At 62.3% G+C, this 17,152-nt stretch overlaps 1 protein-coding gene across 1 annotated transcript in view; it reads right to left on the bottom strand.

Moving 5' to 3' along the window:
* Positions 1-2,114: 2,114 nt before the first annotated feature.
* Positions 2,115-17,152, bottom strand: part of COL7A1 (collagen type VII alpha 1 chain) — a 29,936-nt gene continuing 14,898 nt past the window's right edge. The window contains exons 59-120 of the mRNA XM_063164329.1: positions 17,062-17,142; positions 16,874-16,909; positions 16,743-16,778; positions 16,577-16,657; positions 16,311-16,346; positions 16,065-16,136; positions 15,822-15,866; positions 15,603-15,638; positions 15,423-15,458; positions 15,227-15,331; positions 15,033-15,068; positions 14,840-14,875; positions 14,624-14,671; positions 14,470-14,505; positions 14,095-14,226; positions 13,750-13,959; positions 13,622-13,657; positions 13,431-13,475; positions 13,191-13,262; positions 13,024-13,068; positions 12,820-12,882; positions 12,689-12,733; positions 12,475-12,510; positions 12,162-12,197; positions 11,933-11,977; positions 11,690-11,722; positions 11,470-11,532; positions 11,348-11,383; positions 11,179-11,259; positions 11,023-11,091; positions 10,905-10,940; positions 10,768-10,809; positions 10,581-10,625; positions 10,003-10,047; positions 9,845-9,880; positions 9,676-9,735; positions 9,425-9,550; positions 9,220-9,291; positions 8,982-9,017; positions 8,693-8,752; positions 8,496-8,540; positions 8,385-8,420; positions 8,235-8,270; positions 8,092-8,148; positions 7,807-7,878; positions 7,486-7,557; positions 7,365-7,400; positions 7,206-7,286; positions 7,079-7,132; positions 6,811-6,864; positions 6,673-6,735; positions 6,522-6,584; positions 6,134-6,250; positions 5,711-5,788; positions 5,578-5,631; positions 5,339-5,387; positions 5,129-5,242; positions 4,641-4,772; positions 4,250-4,333; positions 4,041-4,157; positions 3,236-3,403; positions 2,115-3,122 (exon numbers count right to left, since the gene is read on the bottom strand). Of these exons, the coding sequence (XP_063020399.1) occupies positions 3,073-3,122; positions 3,236-3,403; positions 4,041-4,157; positions 4,250-4,333; positions 4,641-4,772; positions 5,129-5,242; positions 5,339-5,387; positions 5,578-5,631; positions 5,711-5,788; positions 6,134-6,250; positions 6,522-6,584; positions 6,673-6,735; positions 6,811-6,864; positions 7,079-7,132; positions 7,206-7,286; positions 7,365-7,400; positions 7,486-7,557; positions 7,807-7,878; positions 8,092-8,148; positions 8,235-8,270; positions 8,385-8,420; positions 8,496-8,540; positions 8,693-8,752; positions 8,982-9,017; positions 9,220-9,291; positions 9,425-9,550; positions 9,676-9,735; positions 9,845-9,880; positions 10,003-10,047; positions 10,581-10,625; positions 10,768-10,809; positions 10,905-10,940; positions 11,023-11,091; positions 11,179-11,259; positions 11,348-11,383; positions 11,470-11,532; positions 11,690-11,722; positions 11,933-11,977; positions 12,162-12,197; positions 12,475-12,510; positions 12,689-12,733; positions 12,820-12,882; positions 13,024-13,068; positions 13,191-13,262; positions 13,431-13,475; positions 13,622-13,657; positions 13,750-13,959; positions 14,095-14,226; positions 14,470-14,505; positions 14,624-14,671; positions 14,840-14,875; positions 15,033-15,068; positions 15,227-15,331; positions 15,423-15,458; positions 15,603-15,638; positions 15,822-15,866; positions 16,065-16,136; positions 16,311-16,346; positions 16,577-16,657; positions 16,743-16,778; positions 16,874-16,909; positions 17,062-17,142 (3,957 nt within the window). The 3' untranslated portion in view covers positions 2,115-3,072. The remainder of the gene's footprint in view (positions 3,123-3,235; positions 3,404-4,040; positions 4,158-4,249; positions 4,334-4,640; positions 4,773-5,128; positions 5,243-5,338; positions 5,388-5,577; positions 5,632-5,710; positions 5,789-6,133; positions 6,251-6,521; positions 6,585-6,672; positions 6,736-6,810; positions 6,865-7,078; positions 7,133-7,205; positions 7,287-7,364; positions 7,401-7,485; positions 7,558-7,806; positions 7,879-8,091; positions 8,149-8,234; positions 8,271-8,384; positions 8,421-8,495; positions 8,541-8,692; positions 8,753-8,981; positions 9,018-9,219; positions 9,292-9,424; positions 9,551-9,675; positions 9,736-9,844; positions 9,881-10,002; positions 10,048-10,580; positions 10,626-10,767; positions 10,810-10,904; positions 10,941-11,022; positions 11,092-11,178; positions 11,260-11,347; positions 11,384-11,469; positions 11,533-11,689; positions 11,723-11,932; positions 11,978-12,161; positions 12,198-12,474; positions 12,511-12,688; positions 12,734-12,819; positions 12,883-13,023; positions 13,069-13,190; positions 13,263-13,430; positions 13,476-13,621; positions 13,658-13,749; positions 13,960-14,094; positions 14,227-14,469; positions 14,506-14,623; positions 14,672-14,839; positions 14,876-15,032; positions 15,069-15,226; positions 15,332-15,422; positions 15,459-15,602; positions 15,639-15,821; positions 15,867-16,064; positions 16,137-16,310; positions 16,347-16,576; positions 16,658-16,742; positions 16,779-16,873; positions 16,910-17,061; positions 17,143-17,152) is intronic.

The raw sequence follows: 17,152 nt of genomic DNA, 5'->3' as shown, positions 1-17,152 counted from the left end.
CACTGCCCCCTGACACAGCCAGGACACATCCCCACCAGGGTGCTCGCACAGAGCCCCTCCACTCCCTGCACCTGCACCTCGTGGGGCTTCACCCTCCTTTCAAGAATCCTTAATGATTCCACCCTGATTTTAACTCTCCGGAACAGGGTGGGGAATTTCGGGGAGGCTGAAGGGGGCATGGGAAGCAAATCCCCCGGGTGTCCTTGTCCTTTCACACAGCCCCTGGCCAGACGCTGTGCCCTCAGTTTCACACCCCTGAGCCCTTTGTCACCCAGGGAAGGAGACAGCCCTGTCCTGCCAGGGTGCTGTGGCTGCTCCCCAGCCCATCCCTGCCCTTTGGCCAGGGAAATGCCTGCCTGGGGTTTCAGGGCGGGCACTGGAGCTTTCTTCCAGCCGCTCCTTCCCTGGCAGTGGCAGTCCCCACTGTGTTGCTGGGCTCTTTGGGGCAAAAGCCACCCACCAAGGGGGGACACAAGCCACTTGGACTGGCATACACAGGATATTGGGGCAGGACACTGGCCACAGGCCCTGAGCTGTGTCAAGCCTCAGCAACTTTCTCCAGCCCGTTTCTCACGCTGGTCACAGGGAGGGCCCCAGGGATTGCAGGATGCTGAGCTATGGGGTGGGGATCGGGGTGCTGGGCTGTGGGTCAGAGCAGGTGTAGGGACACAAATCCTGCTATATAGCTGCCTCTCCCCAAAATCAGTCACCCAGCAGAGCATCTCTGGGGTGAAACCCTCTGGAAAGCACCAGAGTCAGCAGCCAGAGGTGGTTAACTCACTGCAAAGTGAGGAATGAAAAGCACCTAACCCCCTGCAACCTATTTCCCAGCTAAAAGCCCCTGAGAAGCACCCCTGAGGGCACAGCCTCACCATTTGCAGCAGGTCCTCGTGTCCTCGATGTTCAGCAGAGCTCCCAGGCTGCAGGGACCACAAGTTGGAGGTTTGCTGTGCTCCCTGCCAAGCCCTGGCTCTTATCCTGTCCCAGCTCCACCTCTGACCCGCAGAGGGGGTGACAGTGACAGGGGGAAGGTGGGGGGGCCGTGTGGAAATGTTTTTAATACACTTTGCCTAATGGCAGATGAAATCATCCCAGGATGTGGGTGGGTGTTGCCCCCTTGCAGCTCCCCCAGCTGTTTGGAGGGGATTCCAGGAACCTGGGATAGCTCAGTTCTAATTGTTCCATGTTTGACTTGCAAGATGTTTTTTTCTCCATCTAATTAGGCCTCCCTGCTCCTGTCAGGCTTGGTGATCACTTCAGGGAGAGAGAGAAGAGAACGTGCACATTGCTGGGACCATGGGCATTGTGCCTCACAAGGACAGCTCCTGGTGCCAGCTTGGCACTGTGTCCTGACAGGCTCCCTGGCCACATGGAGGGCATGTCCAGAGACATGTCACCTCCCTGCTGTGCCAAACCCAGGCACTGCTTTGGCCACTGGATTGCAGCTCACCTTAATGCACTCCAGCTGGGACACCACTGGTTTGCAGGCACCTGCACCATTCCAGCCTGGCCCAGCTGCCCAAGTGGGGTGAGCCCCTTATACAAGGGTTTTGTTCCAAAATTCCCCCCTTAGGGACTGTGGGAGCATCCCAAGGCTCTGAGGCTGTGTGGGCACCACATGAGGAGAGTTGTGGGTGCTCAGCCCCACAGCCAAGGGCAGGAGTCAGGGTGCTCAGGGTTCAGACCACCCAGGGCTCTGCCCACCCCTGTGGTCTGAACCCATGGGTGACCCAGCCTATGCCACTCTCCCCAGGACAGCAGGGAACAGAAATAAAGCCAGCTTTGTTCCTCCTCCCAGGGACAGCCAGGAACTCACACCCAGTAGCCAAAATTAGCTGGCAGCACTGATTCACACAGCACATCATGGAGCAGCACAGAGCCACGTGCTGACACGTCAGGGCCTGCACAGGGGGTCATGGCCTGGCTTGCATCAGCCGGGCACGTGCTGGGCACAGGGATGGGGCACTGGGCTCCCTGGAAGGGTGAGGGACTCCAGCCAGCTCTGCCAGCAGTGGGCAGCTGCAAAGGGCAGCCCAGCTGGCAGGGGCAGGGGGCATGGTGAGTCAAGAGCTGTCCCCAAACTCCACAGGCATCTCCAGAATGAGCCAAGAATGTGACATGTCCCTGTGAGCACAGCTTTAATACACATCCTCCTGCATTGTACACATAGACATTTGCTGTATATAACATACACAGAGAACAGCAGGACGTGTGGGGCCACACAGCCCAGCCAGCAGCCCTGGGGCAGTGAAGGGCACATCCCTACCCAGCCCTGGGGATGGGGGGGGTGCAGGGGCTGCAACATCACATTCACAAAGCCTTGAGAGTAAGTGTGGGCGAGCAGGAGCCGCTTCTAACATAGCACCATCCTCAGGGTGTCCCTGACAGGCCTGGGGGGCAGGTGAGATCCCCCAGGTTAAAGCCAGATGTGCTGCTGGCAGATGTGTGAGCTGGAGGGCAGCACATGGCAAGAGCCTCCATCTCCCCACAGGTCATTGCCAAACCATCACAGCCACAAAAGGGGAACTGGGCCCTAGTTGAGGTTAAGGTGAAATTTATTCAGATGGAGCTCATTGCAGGGTGAGGGATGCTGTGCAGGGAGGCACTGCCTGGCACAGGGATGTGGGCAGTTCTCCCAGCAGAGACAGGGAGCAGAGAGGGAGTTTGGGGGTCTGTGGGGGGCAGGAAAAGTACAAGGGTATTATGGGAGGGGAGGGAGCCCAACTATGCCAAGTGCTACCTCTGCTTCCAGAGAGAGGGAACAGGGCTAAGAACCCTTCTGTTGGCAAAAAATAATTTAAAAATCAAACTGAGAACAGCCCAGTGGGAAAGGGGGTTCAGAGCCTCGGTGGGAGGCAATTTCCCATTTGACATAAATTTCACCTTAATGACAATACACTGATATGAAATGAAAAACCCACGAGCAGCATAAAGACAGGTTAGAAATAGCACCAGGTTCCTGCTGGGGCTGGTGGGCACATGGCTGCTGCCCCCACGGGCAGCCCAGCCCTGGCCAGGGCAGCAGCTGGGCCCCACTCCAGGCAGCCCAGCCTGCCCAGACACTGCCTGCACCTACAGCTTTGGCTGCCCTCCTTCCTTGCTGCCAGCACTGCTGCGGGAAGCTGTGGAGAGAAGCGAGGCGCTGTCAGAGCTCGGGGAGCAGCGCTGTCCCCAGCCCTGCACAGCTGAGCACAGGGCACAGCGTGGAGGTGCCGCAGTGCCCAGCCCTGCCCACCTGTCCTGCAGTGCAGCTCACACTCCTCCTTGCTCTGGAAGCGGTTGGGGTTGCCCTGGCAGCCGCTGTAGACGAAGGGCCGGCACTCGGTGGCTCTTTGGTTGTAGTACCAGCGCAGGGTGTAGCGCTGGCAGTGCCCCTCGTCCAGGGGCAGCCTGCAGGGCTCAGCTGTGGGCAAACCCTGCTGTCAGGGCAGGGAGGGATGCCAGACCCACCACCCACCAGGAGGGGAAGCCCAGAAGGACAAGGCTGAGCATGGGAAGGGTTTGGCTGGAGGAGACTCTCTGTGCTCTGCCCAAGTGCTGGAATCGAGGGCAGGAGACTCCACTCTGTCCACAGGGACAGCTCCCAGCAAAGAGATGGGGACATGATGGCCACAACACCCCTTGAAAGGATTATAGAGGGACTCTCCAAAGGCTGCTGCCCTAGGGCTTCCCTGATCTCCTGGGGCCTTTGGGATCTGTCCTGTGGCTCATGACCAGAGCACAGGAAACCTGCCAGGGCAGCAGGTCCCACCAGCCCAGCACAGCACCCATCACAGCTGGTGACAGCTTTGGTGAGGGGGATAGAGCACAAGGTCTGCATGGTGTGGGCAGCACAGTGATAGAGAAGGTGCAACCCCCCCCAGGTACCAGCAAGAGGGCAGGAAACCCCAAATCCACCAGAGAGATGGCACAGGGGCAGGAAATCCCAAATCCCCCAGACAGATGGCACAGGGACACACTGCCCAGCAAAACGCAGGGCAGCTCCATGGTTTCCCCCAACAGCTTAGCTCTGAGTGCCAGGTGAGTGCAGGGAAGCTCACCATCCCCTGTGGGCTGCTCCAAGCTGTCCATCTCCGGGACCTCATCGTAGTCATCCTCCTCTCCCTCCATGTCATAGGCGAGGTCATCGTCGTCGAGCGTGACCTGCCTGTCCTGCCCTGGGAGACAGCACCACATGTGAGCAGTCCTCACCACACACATGGAGCGCAGAAAAAGGGGGACAAGGACTGAAAGCACAGGGATGACACACCCTCATCCTCCTCAGCGTGTGACAGCTTGAGCACAGGGACTACATGAGCGCTGCCAGCAAGGAATGGCTGAGTGGAGAGTGATCCTGTCAAGGGGACACAGGAATCAGGGAAGAGGCAAAGGAGTCTGAGCTGCTTTCCCCTTATTTCCCAAGGGAAAACAACCCCTCTCAGGTGTGGAGCAGTGCAGCACTGCCCTACCCTGATGCAGCCTGACAGGATACATGCACAGGGATGGTGGGTGGGGAGATTCCCCCTCCCCTGTCTGCACCACAGCCCAGGGCTGCCACGGGGGCTTCTGGAGGAGGCACGGGCAGGGGAGGCCCAGAGAGACAGCACTCACTGAGAGCCCAGCAGGAAGGGACAGGGGAGGGCACAGGGAGGCACACATGCCTGTGTCACCAGATCTCACAGACCCTCCAGGCTCTCCATCACCTGTTTGGTCCTGCTCGCTCTCCTGGCGGACGATTCTTCCTGCTCCCTGGGCAGAGTGGAAGCTGCTCCTGGCCTGAGCCCCCCAGCCTCCTTGGAGAGAAAGCACCCACCTCATCCCAGCCCACCCTTTGCCTCCATCCCTCCAATCCCACTCCTCCAGCCTACCCTTCCCTCCAGCACTGACCCCTGCAAGACCCCTGCCCCAGTTCTGACACCCAAGAATAGATGGGGTACAGCTCCTGTGACCCCCTCAGTTGGGCAGACGCTGGCAGCACCCAGACCCCACTGGCACCATCCTGAGCCAGCTGTCCCTGGGATGCCTGCACCATAATTTCTGCCACACACCATCCCTTCTCCCTGTGCAGGGCCCTGCACTGATGTTGACCCTGACTGAGGGGTCATGGAGGGTGCCAGCCACCTCCAGCTCCCCAAAACCAGTGGCACACCTGGGTGCCAGGGCTCCTTTTGTGCCACACGTTTGGAGCAGGGGGATAGGAAGGAAGAGCTGCAACCTGAGTGCTCACGTGAGTCCTGGTGCCGTGGGAAGTGGCCACCACAGGCTGTGGGAGAGACAGGGTGGGGTCAGGGGCAGAGTCCAGAGAGGGGAGCAGGTAAGGGTGTGCCCCCAGCCCCAGGGCAGCAGGGGGGATGCTCACCACAGTGCTGGCTCATCTCCTGCCTGACGAAGGCACGGATCTCCTCCTCCTGCCGGGCACACGAGGGGCAAGGGTAGCAATGGGGGGTGGTGCAATTCAAGAGGAGGAAAAGCCCTTTCCTGAGGGTCTAGCAGAGCCCAGAGGTGAGGGCAGCCCCTCCCTCAGTGGCAGTGGGATGGATCCAGCACCCCTTCCCACCCCAGTGACCTGAGTGCCACCAGCCTGTGCTGGCTCCTTACCGTCATGCCCGGCTCCCCCTTCTCCCCACGGGGCCCGTGGGTGCCAGGACTGCCCTGGGGACAGCAGAAAGGAGGTGGGAAGCTGGCCCAGGCTGGAGCCCATCCAGGCAGGGCCAGGCACCCACACACTTACCTGCTCTCCTCTCTCACCAGGGATGCCAGGCATGCCCCGTGTGCCGGGCACTGACTGTCCTGGGGGGCCTCTCTCCCCCTGCAAAGGACACATGCTCAGGATCTGGCTGCTGGAGCCTCTCTGCTCCCCCCAGCACCATGCAGGTGCTGCTTTCCCCAGGCCTGCACCCCAGGGATGCCAGTGCAGGTGGGGATGGGGACAGCTCCAGCCCAACTCAAGGACAAGCAGGGTTCCAGACTCCCCCCACCAGACTCCATCCCCTGGGCAGGGGGACACAAGGGAGGACACAAACCAGCGAGCTGGGAGGGCAGGACAGAGCTGGGATGTGACTCCAGATGCCACCCACCCCTCACCCACGAGGTGAATTGGGCCCTCCCATCCCCAGAGCCCCAGAGGGAGCAGTCACCTGTGGTGAGCACTTACCTTCTGGCCCTGCATGCCCTCAGGACCTCGTGGGCCAACGCTCCCTGAGGGCCCAGGGGGGCCAGGAGCTCCATCACTGCCCCGGGGACCAGGGCCACCCATAACACCCGGGGCACCCTGGAGGAGAGCAGAGGGTCAGGCCAGGGGCTTCAGAGCCCCCAGCTTCAGAGCAGATGCCATGGACATCCTCTGAGCCCCCAAAAAACCAGCACTGGTGCCTCCTTATAAAGAGCAGGGAACTGTTCTCAGTCCTTGCTTAGTGACATATTTAGAGCAGCACTGAATGACTCTTCTGGGAGCACCAGGCTCTGATGTGCGTCCAGCCAAGGCCGAATCCTGGTACAAGCAATGTGGTGCAATGCCTCCCATCCCTTTGCAGCCTGCTCACCCGGTCTCCTTTCTCCCCCTGGTCTCCTTTGGCTCCCTGCTGCCCGTCAAAGCCCCGGTCACCCTGCAAAGAGGAAGGGACAGGCAGCAGGGGACACACAGCAGGGGGATGAAGTGCCAGCACAGCTTTTCCCAGCACTGCTCTAACCTACCTTGGGTCCCATGAGCCCTTCCTTTCCAGGAATGCCTGGTGGTCCTGACAGGCCCAGCTCTCCCTGGGGGACAAAGCAGTGTCCATCAGCCCCCAGCCATGCTTTCCTGTCCCACCCTGGTGTCACTGAGGTGCTTACCGGCTCTCCTTTCCTCCCTGACAGCCCTGGGCGCCCTGGGATCCCTGGCTCTCCCTACAGCAGGCAGGAGAGAGGCAGGGCAGTCAGTCCTTCAGCCCTCAGTGCTCACCCCAGAGCCACAGGCAGAGGAGGGGACCCCTGAGCCTGTCACAGGGCAAGGTGTGGCCTCAGCCATCTCCCACTCCCCTGGCTGAGGGAGGGGATCCAAAGGGTCACAGCCCCCAGGCACCATCCAGGCTCCTGCAGCACCCTGCAGGCACCCACTCACCTTGTCACCCTTGTCCCCATTGAGGCCACAGGCACCTTTCATGCCCCGCTCACCCTGCAAGGATGGGAAGTCAGAGCCCTGCCAAGCCAGCACCGGAGAATGCTGGCAGCCAGAGAAGCCAACCCACCTTGAGGCCACGCAAGCCCAGGGGTCCCATGTCCCCCTTGTCTCCCCGGGCCCCGGGGATGCCATCACGGCCAGGCTGGCCCTGTGGAGAGCACACAGCGTGACAGGGTCTGCTCCTGCCCTGCACTGGGGGGGCAGAGGCACAGACACAGCTCCTCACCGGCTCTCCAGGCTCTCCTGGTGCTCCAACCTCTCCCTGGGGAAGGCAAAGGCACCAGTCAGGGCAGCTGAGGGGATGGTGCCACCAGCAAACCCAGCAGAGAGGCTGCCCAGCTTCATACCTTCTGCCCACTGGGGCCACGTGCCCCAGGGAAGCCCATGGAGCCCTTCTCTCCTTGTTCACCCCTCGTGCCCTGCAACAGAAACCCAGATCAGCACAGGCCAGGAGGGAGAGCTCCAGCCACAGCCTCTGCATGGCCACAGCACAGCCATGGTCACCTCCAGGCCATGGTCCCCTTGCACCATGTCCCTGCACCAGCAGCACATAGGGCACAGGGATGCTGTCATGCCCTGCTTCGTCTGTCCCCTGCCCTGTCCCTTGCCCTCCATGATCCCCACCCCAGCAGCTCCCAGCCCTGCACAAGCTCCCCCCAGCCCTGTACCTTCTCTCCAAGCATGCCTTGCTCCCCCTTGTCCCCCTTGTCCCCTTCTGTGCCCTTCAGGCCACGCTCTCCCTGCAAAGGAGGAAGCACAGGGAGGGGTCAGGGGATGAGGAGAAGCTCAGACACACATCAGGGTGGGAGCAGGAACATGGGGTCTGTGGGGTGGCTGCAGGAGAGGGGACAATGCACTCTGCAAGGGAGGGTCCCCCAGCAGGGAAAAGCTCCTCCAGCTCTTCCCAGAGGGACAGGAAGGACGGGGAGAGGGAGGACAGGGACAGCTCTTACCGGCTCCCCCTTGCTGCCCCGTGCTCCTGGCGGCCCCTCCAGCACCACAGTATCACCCTGTGCACCCAAAGCAGACAGAGGGGGGGTGAGAAGGGGGCCAGGGCTGCTGCCTGCCTCCCACTGCCCCCTCCCCAAGGACTCACCTTGTCTCCTTTGGCTCCTGGGGCCCCGAGGTCTCCCTGTGAGGATGAGGGGAGATGCTTCAAAGATGCACAGCAGGGAGCAGCAGCACCTCCCTGGGCACCCCAGTACCTGGAGGTGCATCACTGTCCCCAGCACACAGAGTCCCTTACCTTGTCCCCACGCTCCCCACGGTTCCCAGGCACGCCCTGTGGGGGACAAGAGAGGGGTGCTCAGGGAGGGATCACCCGAGCAGGGTGCAGCTGAGGGAGGGGGGTACCTACAGCTGGCCCACGATCCCCTTCTGGCCCTGGGCGTCCATCCTCACCCTGCAAGGGGGAAGGGATGTGAGAAGGGGGTTGGGGGCACCCCAGCATCACCCCAGGCCAGGGACAGCTGCACCTCTGGTTCAGGGACCTGTCAGGCACCATGAGCCTTCTGTCCCTGGCTGTGGGGACTTGGGGACTGTGGCAGTACCTACCCGTGGTCCTGGGTCACCACGTTCACCTCTGGCTCCTGGCAGCCCAGCCCCTGGAGCTCCCTGCCAGAGGAAGGCAGGAACTCATCCCCATCCTCACTGCCCACAGCTCCTCCCAGCCCTGCAGGCACCCCCCCTGCCAGGGACACCCCACAGTCCCCACCAGCTCTCTGGGTGCCATGTGCCACCATCCAGAGCAGGCACAGCACCCTCAGGGGTGCTGGCTGCAGGGACACTCCACAAGGGAACCAACCTCCCACCCCTCATGCTATAGGGCTGCCCCTGGTCCTACCTTGTCACCCTTCAGGCCAGGGGTCCCTTGCATGCCCTAAAAGAAAGGAGAAGGGTGAGCAAGCCACAGGAGGAAAGCAGTGCCAGACACCCTGTAAAACATCCCTGAGAGTGCCACCACAGCACTGCACACTCCAGCCTGCCCCAGGGCCCAGGGAGGTGCCAGCTGTCCCTGCCAGCCTGTCTGAGCCAGCAGGACAGAGCCCTCAGCCCCAGGAATGCTGTGCCACCATACTCACAGCCGGCCCTGGGGGCCCCACAGGTCCTGGTGGTCCAGCAGCACCATCCCTGCCTGGAAAGCCGATCAGACCCTGCAGGGAGGAAGCAGGAATGGGCAGAGCCTGGGGCTGGGAAGGAGTGGGGCTTGCAGGGACCTCAGTGCCACTGCACAAGGGCCCAGCGTCGCCAGGACCAGTGGTGCCATGTTCTGGTTGAAGCCTTTACCCTCTCTCCTGGGGGACCTGGAGGGCCAGGCTGTCCATTGTCCCCTCTCAGGCCTGGCTGTCCTGGCATCCCAGCAGGGCCTGCCAAGCCTGGGGGTCCTGGCAATCCTGGCAGGCCGGTGTCACCCTGAGGTAGGGAAGTAAAAGATGGAGCTCCTCAGGAGCTGCTTTTCCTTCAGCCAGCCAAGCTAGAGCATCACTGGGGCATCAGGGACATGATCAGAGCCAGGGTGACATGGGGACAGGGGTTACCTTCAGACCTGGAGGCCCATCCTGCCCTGGTGGTCCCCGTGCACCGACACCCACTGATCCCTGCAAGGTGGCACAGAGCATGTGGCACATCACCAGGCTGGGGACACAGGGGTGCCAGGGCCATCGTGCCACCCAGAGCATCCCCCAGGGTGGGGCAGGGGGGACATACCTTCTCCCCTTTGGCTCCAGAGGACCCCTTGGCTCCCTGTGAAGACACCAAGCCCCAGGAGGACCTGGGCAGTAGGTGGCAGGGGCACAGATGCCAGCCCCCACCAGCATCCACTGTCCCCAGTATCCACCCACCACCCCAATATGCCTCCTACTCACATCTTCCCCAGGATCTCCTGGCTCTCCAAACTTTCCTGGCTCCCCCTGGCAGGGAAAAAGAAGGAAAAAGCAGATGTGTGGGATTATGGACTGGGGGAGCAGCTGTGGTGGTGTTCACAGGGGTCCCAGGACAAGGGAAGAGATGAGGATCTGATGTTTCAGAAGGCTTGATTTATTATTTTATGATATATATATTATTTTAAAACTACACTATATTAAAAGAATAGAAGAAAGGATTTCATCAGATGGCTAGCTAAGAATAGAAAAGGAGTGATAACAAAAGCTTCTGACTCTCAGAGAGTCTGAGCCAGCTGACTGTGATGGGCCATTAATTAGAAACAACCACCATGGACCAATCACAGATCCACCTGTTGCATTCCACAGCAGCAGATAATCATTGTTTACATTTTGTTCCTGAGTCCTCTCAGCTTCTCAGGAGAAAAAATCCTAAGGAAAGGATTTTTCATAAAGCATGTCTGTGACAAGCAGCTGCAGCTGGATCCCCACACGGTGTCCAAGCAGCCAGGGAGCTGAGGACCACACGACCCCTCCCCAGTGACCCCCAGGGCAGCACTCACCTTGTCACCCTTGGGGCCTGGCAAGCCTCGGTCACCCTTGGAGCCCTGCCAGGGACAGCAGTGTCAGGGGACAGGGCACACACAGGGCTGGCTGGCCCCTCACAAGGCCAGGGTGGTGGATAAGGTTATGGCAGGGAAGGGTCAATGAGGGAGATGAGGGCAGTGTCAGGGGGTGTGGGTGACTCACGGGCTCTCCCAGCAGCACACCCTCCAGCAGCGCCGGCTCTCCCTGCAGGGCACACATGGGTGCTCAGCTGTGCCCACTGAGGGTGCCAGGGCCCAGCACACCCCTGCCCAGCCCAGCCCTCCCAGCCTGGTCCTTACCTTCTCTCCCTTGGCTCCAGGGGGGCCGGTGATGGCCTGGGGCAGAGGATAGTGGGCAGGTGAGCAGGGCTGCACAAGGATGCTCCCCTCATCCTGGCCAAGGCAGCTCTGCACTCACCTGCCCCGGGGCTCCAGCATCCCCTGGCTCTCCCTTGGGACCAGCAGGCCCTGAAGGTCCTGGTAAGCCCTGGCACAAGTGGCACAGCCCTCAGCCTTGGCTGCAGAAAGCCAGGCTGAGCTGAGTGGGGATGGGGCAGGGTGGGCACGTCCGTACCATCTTCCCAGGCATTCCTGCCTCGCCGTCCTTCCCTGGCACACCGTCCCTGCCCGGCACTCCTGGCTTCCCACTCTCCCCCTGCAGGCAGTGACAGTGGGGCTGGGCTGTGCAGGCAGCCCCAGGCACCCTCACTGATGGCAGCCAGGTGTGGGGGTCACACACTCACCACTTGTCCCGGCAGCCCAGGGACACCCGGCGGGCCCTGCAAGGAGACATGAGCAGAGATCAGGCAGCATCCCAGCACCAGGAGCAGCCAAGGGGTGGTTTTGGGGTGCTGCAAATACCTACCCCTGGGCCAGGGGGGCCAAGGGGTCCTGGCAGGCCCATGTTGCCCTGGGGGCCAGGCAAGCCCTGCAATGGAAACAGCCACATCAGAGAGGGGATGGAACAGCCAGGACCTCGGCTGCCCCCATGGGAAGATGTGTTGGGGTGGGACTGGCTGATTTGGGGAGGCTGGATGGATTTGGGCAGCCAGGTGGGTACAGGCAGGGAGGGTATGAGTACTCACACGGATGCTGGAGCCAGGTTCCCCTGGGTCACCCTGTGAAGAACACATTGCATCAGTCTGACCACCCCAAGCACCCAGCTACTTGGTCACAGGCACATCTTCATAGCTGGATCCAGCAGGGGTCCAGCCAAATGTCCCTCCCCCAGCCCAAAACTTCCTGAAATGTGGTCCTCCCTCCAGCCCCCAATCTGGCAAGGCACCCTTTCCCTCTGCCAGGCTGGAGTGGCAGTGCTGCTGCCTTACCTTGGCACCAGCTGGGCCCTGGGTCCCTGGGGGGCCAATGCTGCCCTGCAGGGGACAAGGGGACATGATTGGGGTGGCGCTTGCTGGTGGCACAGAGCAGGGAGGGGGCAGCAGGACCACTCAGCCCCAGCAGTGCCACCCCACCTCTGCTCCCTGGGGAATGCCCACCCTGGCTGACACTGCCCTTGGACGACAGTGACATGACACACGGTGCAAGGTGGCTCCTTACCGGAGGTCCTGGGGGTCCTGGCTCTCCCTGATTGCCCTGGAGGGAGGAAGAAATGGGATCACTGCAGACGTGGGTTTTCCCCAGTGGGAGCAGGGGGTGTCCCCAGGGAGAGGAGACCCAGGCAGTGCCAGCAGCTCTTGTAAGCACCAAGTAACACAAGCCTGGACAGGTCCTGCTAACATGCAGGGGGCCAAGGACCCAGCCCAGCAGCAGGGTGACCCCCACGGTTTCACCAAGCGTTCACAGCCAGGAGCCCCCAGCTGTGCGCTGAGGGGGTGGGACACAGGGACCTGGGAGACACACAGACACCTACCGGGCGTCCCAGCACGCCAGGGAAGCCTGGCACGCCCTGCAAAGAACCACATCACAGTCAGTGGGCAAGGGGAAACCCACACCTCCACACAGCCTTGCCTGCCCCAGAGGTGAATGAGGCAGAAATGCTCCTGCTGGTGCTGGTGCTGGCTGGTGTGACACCACAGGAGCTCCCCCAGTCCCAGCCTGCATCTCTCCACCATATCTCCACTCACCGGCTTCCCCTCAGGGCCTGCCAGCCCTCGCTCACCCGGGAGGCCCTGGAGCAAAGGATGGAGACAGGGATGGGGTCAGTGCCAGGCAGGTCTGGGGGCAGTGCCAGGCAGGGGAGCTGTGTGGCACTCACCGGGCTGCCGTCCCTGCCCTTCTCGCCAGACTCCCCTCGGTCACCCCTCAAGCCACCTTCACCCTGCAGTGGGGACAGGCACAGCGTCACAAGACAGGCAGGGACCTTCCCATGGCCTCCCAGGGCCTGCTGAGGGCTGTGCCCAGCAGTGCCCTCACCCAGGGCTTTGCTCCCTTTTGACAGGGGAGACTTATAACCTCAGACCTTGTCTCCTTTGGGTCCCCGCTCGCCCTCAGCTCCGGGCTCACCCTGTGAGGGGAAGAAGACAAGATGCCATCAGCCCTTGCTGACCACCATCCTTGGCCCCAGCCCTTGATGCTGCCCCAGCTTGGTTATCTCAGCTGCCTTCTCCTTTCAGACCAGCCACACACCTTGGCTCCTTTGGGTCCGATGGGGCCACGCTCCCCCGGGAGGCCCATCAGGCTGCCCTCCACCACGTCCACCTGTGGGCAGGGCACAGTCAGGGCCAGCACCCAGGGCACCTCAGGAAGGATCCCTCAGGGGCAAAGCCCTCCCCAGGCCCCTAAGCCAAGGGACTGGGTGTGGCCATCCACTCCCAGAGGGGCTGGTTGGCATTTTGATGATGATCCCCAGGAGCAGCCATCACCTACCTTGGGCCCTGGGGGCCCCGGGGGTCCAGGCAAGCCATCCCTTCCCTGAGAAGGGCAGAGAAATAGGGTGAGTGTCAAAGGGCACGGGAGAGCAGAGGAAATGGGCATCTGCTTGCCCCACAGAGAGCCCTGCATCCCCTCAAGAGGGGCACAGCACCAGAGGGGATGGAGGGCACCATGTCCCAGCTCACCTGCTCCCCTCGGTCGCCCTTCTCACCGCGGTCGCCCTGTGCAAACACCGTGGTGGCTGTCACGGGGCTGTCCCCAGGCCCCCAGAGCAGGTCCCCCAGACTCACCCCGCACCTCCACACACACTCACCTTCTCGCCGGACCTCCCGGATTCCCCCAGCTCCCCAGCCCGGCCCGGCACCCCAGGAATGCCTGGCTTGCCAGGCTCCCCTGGCTGCCCAGGCGGGCCCTCGGGCCCCCGCTCACCCACGGCCCGGCCCATGGGGCCCTGGGGGCCGGGGGTACCTGGGTCTCCCTTGTCACCTTTGGGTCCTCGCTCGCCAGGGAAGCCTAAGGAGCCCTGCAAGACAAAAGCTGCGCTGCCAGAGCCAGCCCTGAGGCAGGGCGGTGAGCCCTCCCCATGAACCCCCAGCCAGCCCAGAAAGCAGGAGTGGGGCAGAGTGCTGGGCCTGGCATCCAGCCTGGCTCCACTCACCTCTCGGCCCGGGGGCCCCCTCTCTCCTGGATCCCCCCGAGAGCCCTTCTGGCCCCGCAGCCGCTCGATCGCCGGCGGAAACGAGTCTGAGCTGCCATCATAGGCACCCGTGAGCTCCTTCAGGGATGAAACCTGGCAGGGAAGAAGACAGGTGCCATCAGCCCTTGCTGACCACCATCCTCAGCCCCAGCCCATGATGCTGCCCCATCAACATGGGGAAGGAGGAAGAGAGCATAAGTGGAACCAGCTGCAGCAGCACCCCACAGTCCTGCCAACCTGTCCTAAATTGCTCAGATCCCCCAGCACCTCCCATGCCCCCCTCCTGCTGCCATGTGGCAGGAAAAAGCCCCAGCCTGACAGTGAGGAAACACATACCTTGATGCCAAGTGCTTCCAGGCTACGTTCAATGTTCTGCAATAAAAAGACATTTAAAACAAAGTAGGTTCCCACCACAGAGGCTGTGGATGGTTCTCTGTCCCCCAGGGCTGAGGCTGCTGCCCCAGCACAGCAGGTCGGGGTAGGGACTCACCACTGTAGTGCCAGGGTCTCCACGTGCTCCAGGGTTGCCAGGTCGCCCCTAGGTTTGGTGGAAAAGAGGGAATGAGGGAATGTACAGAGGTGCAGCAGGTGGGGTGAGCAGTGCTCTCCCTTGGAAGGTTTCAGAGTTAACACTTTGCTGCCTGCCAGGGCCTGTGGCTGTGACTGGGGTGCTCATAGCCTGTCAGGCTCAGTGCTGGGTACTCACCGGCTCCCCTCGCAGTCCAGGCTCCCCTGGGTCCCCCTGAAACACAGCAAAGGGATCAAGGGGAGCAGTCAGGCTGCCCAGCACCAGGGTGCAGCCCTGTTATCTTGGGGATGGGGACTCTTGCCAGGGACTTATTCCCTTTGGGATGTAGTTCCCCCCCAGACCTTTGCCTTGGGGGCAGGAGCACACTTACCTTTGGTCCAGGAACCCCACGGAGGCCTGGGGAGCCCTAGAAGACATGGAGGGGACACAATAGCAGCCAGCTCCCACGGACACAGGGCACTGCCCTGAGGCAGCCATGGATGGGGGTCCTGCCTGCCCCAGAGCAGTCTGGACTCCAGGGTCTGGTGCTGAGGGGCACCATGGGGTGGAGAGAGAGCTACACACCTGGCCTGGGGGGCCAACCTGCCCTGGGACACCAGGGAGGCCTGGGGGGCCGAGGGGGCCTGGCACACCTCTGTCCCCCTGCTCGCCCTTGGCACCGTTGCGGCCCTGCCGAGAGAGCAGCGTCACCCCAGGGTCTGTGCCTGAGGGGCCAGGCACCCAGCACCCCATCACACACCCCTCCCTGGGGAGTACTCACCTCTCTCCCAGGCAGTCCTGCATCACCTTTGTCTCCCTAAGCAGGAGAGAAAGCAGCTGGAGGGATGGTGCCCATGCAATGCCCCAGGATGGTGCTCCTGGTCTGGGCGGGGTGGAGCCACCAGGCTTGTGGGGATCACATGGGGACCACACAGGAACCATCCATGGATCACCTCCTTACCTTTCTCCCATCCTCTCCTGGTGTCCCATCTTCTCCCTGGGAACAAAAGCTGCCCGTCAGTGCCCCACTGAACTCTCTCAACATGGGTACAAACCCGAGGATGGCTCAGGGCATGGGGGTTCTTTGCCACATGCTCCCCTTGCCTTATGCTGTACTGGGATCACTATCCCTCAGCATCCTGGGAGAGCCCCAGAGTCAAGCCCTGCTCCCCCTACTCACATTCTTGCCATTCAGGCCAGGCTTGCCATCCTCACCGGGTTTGCCCTGGCAGGAAAAGAAAGGCAGTGAGGGAGCCCCCCAGGCTCTCCCACCCCAGCCAGGGGTGCCTGGGCCCCACTGGAGCCTCAAGGTGCAGGGAAGGGGGAGCTGGGAACAGGGGGAGCCCTGCCAGATGGATCCAGCTGTGACCCACAGAGGGCATGGGGCAGGATGTGTCCCTAGGGTGCAGCTGGTGGTACTCACAGGCACGCCAGGTGGCCCCAGGGGACCCACGGGGCCAGGGGGTCCCTGCTCCCCACGCAGCCCAGGCAGCCCCTGTGGGGAAAGGAGATGGTGGGAGCACAGGGCAGCCCTGGGAGCAGGGAGTGTCACTGGCAGTGGCACTCTGCTGGGACAGGGGAGAAGCATGGGGCAGGACACTGGTCCCTTGCAAGCCTGATGGCCCCAGCAGGAACACAGCCCAAACCCTCCCTCTCCAGAGGTACTTACATCCCGGCCAGGATCTCCCTGCTTACCCGGGTCCCCCTGCAGACAAGGAGGAGGTGAGGACAGGGACATTGCTACCCTGCCACAGGCTCCCCCTGCAGAGCATCCCCAGCCTGGAGCAGGGGGTGTCCATGGGGGCAGCTCCTCCCAGCCCATCACCCCTCTGTCCCCCAGCTCCCACCCAGGCACAGAGCTTCCCAGCCCATCACCCCTCTGTCCCCCAGCTCCCACCCAGGCACAGAGCTCCCCCCAGGCTGGCCCACACTCACCCTCAGCCCAGCAGGCCCTGGGGGCCCAGGTTTGCCTTCCAGCCCATTGCGGCCATCCAGCCCTGGCGGGCCACGGTCCCCCTGTGGGAGAGCAGGGAAGGGTGGTTGGAGCTCTGGGGTAGGATGGGAGTGCTGTGGGGCAGCCCTCAGCCCCCAGCCCTCTCACCTTCTCTCCTGGCAGGCCTCGGTCCCCAGGGTCACCCTACAGGCCAAAGAGAAGTGAGCATCATCCCCCATTACCAGGAGCTGCACAGGGCAGGGTCCCCATTCAGACCCCATGGGAAAGGGGACACTCACCCGTGTGCCAGGGGGACCACGGGGACCCTCCACACCCTGCAAGAAAGAGACACCCTCAGCAGTGGGGCATGGAGGGATCCTGGCTGCTCAGCAGGCAGTGCCTGCACACCAGGACACCCAGCTCTGCAGAACAGCACCCCTGATGCTGCCCAGTGCCCCCCACAGCAGCCCCAGCACCCAGCACCTACCCTCTCTCCAGGCACGCCAGGGGAGCCAGCGTCACCCCGGGCACCCTTGGCACCGTCCTCGCCTGGGTCCCCAGGGTCCCCCTGCCAGGGA

The sequence above is a fragment of the Melospiza melodia genome, chromosome 10, assembly GCF_035770615.1.
Source record: "Melospiza melodia melodia isolate bMelMel2 chromosome 10, bMelMel2.pri, whole genome shotgun sequence".
NCBI lineage: Eukaryota > Metazoa > Chordata > Aves > Passeriformes > Passerellidae > Melospiza > Melospiza melodia.
This window is presented reverse-complemented; position numbering and strand designations above follow the sequence as displayed.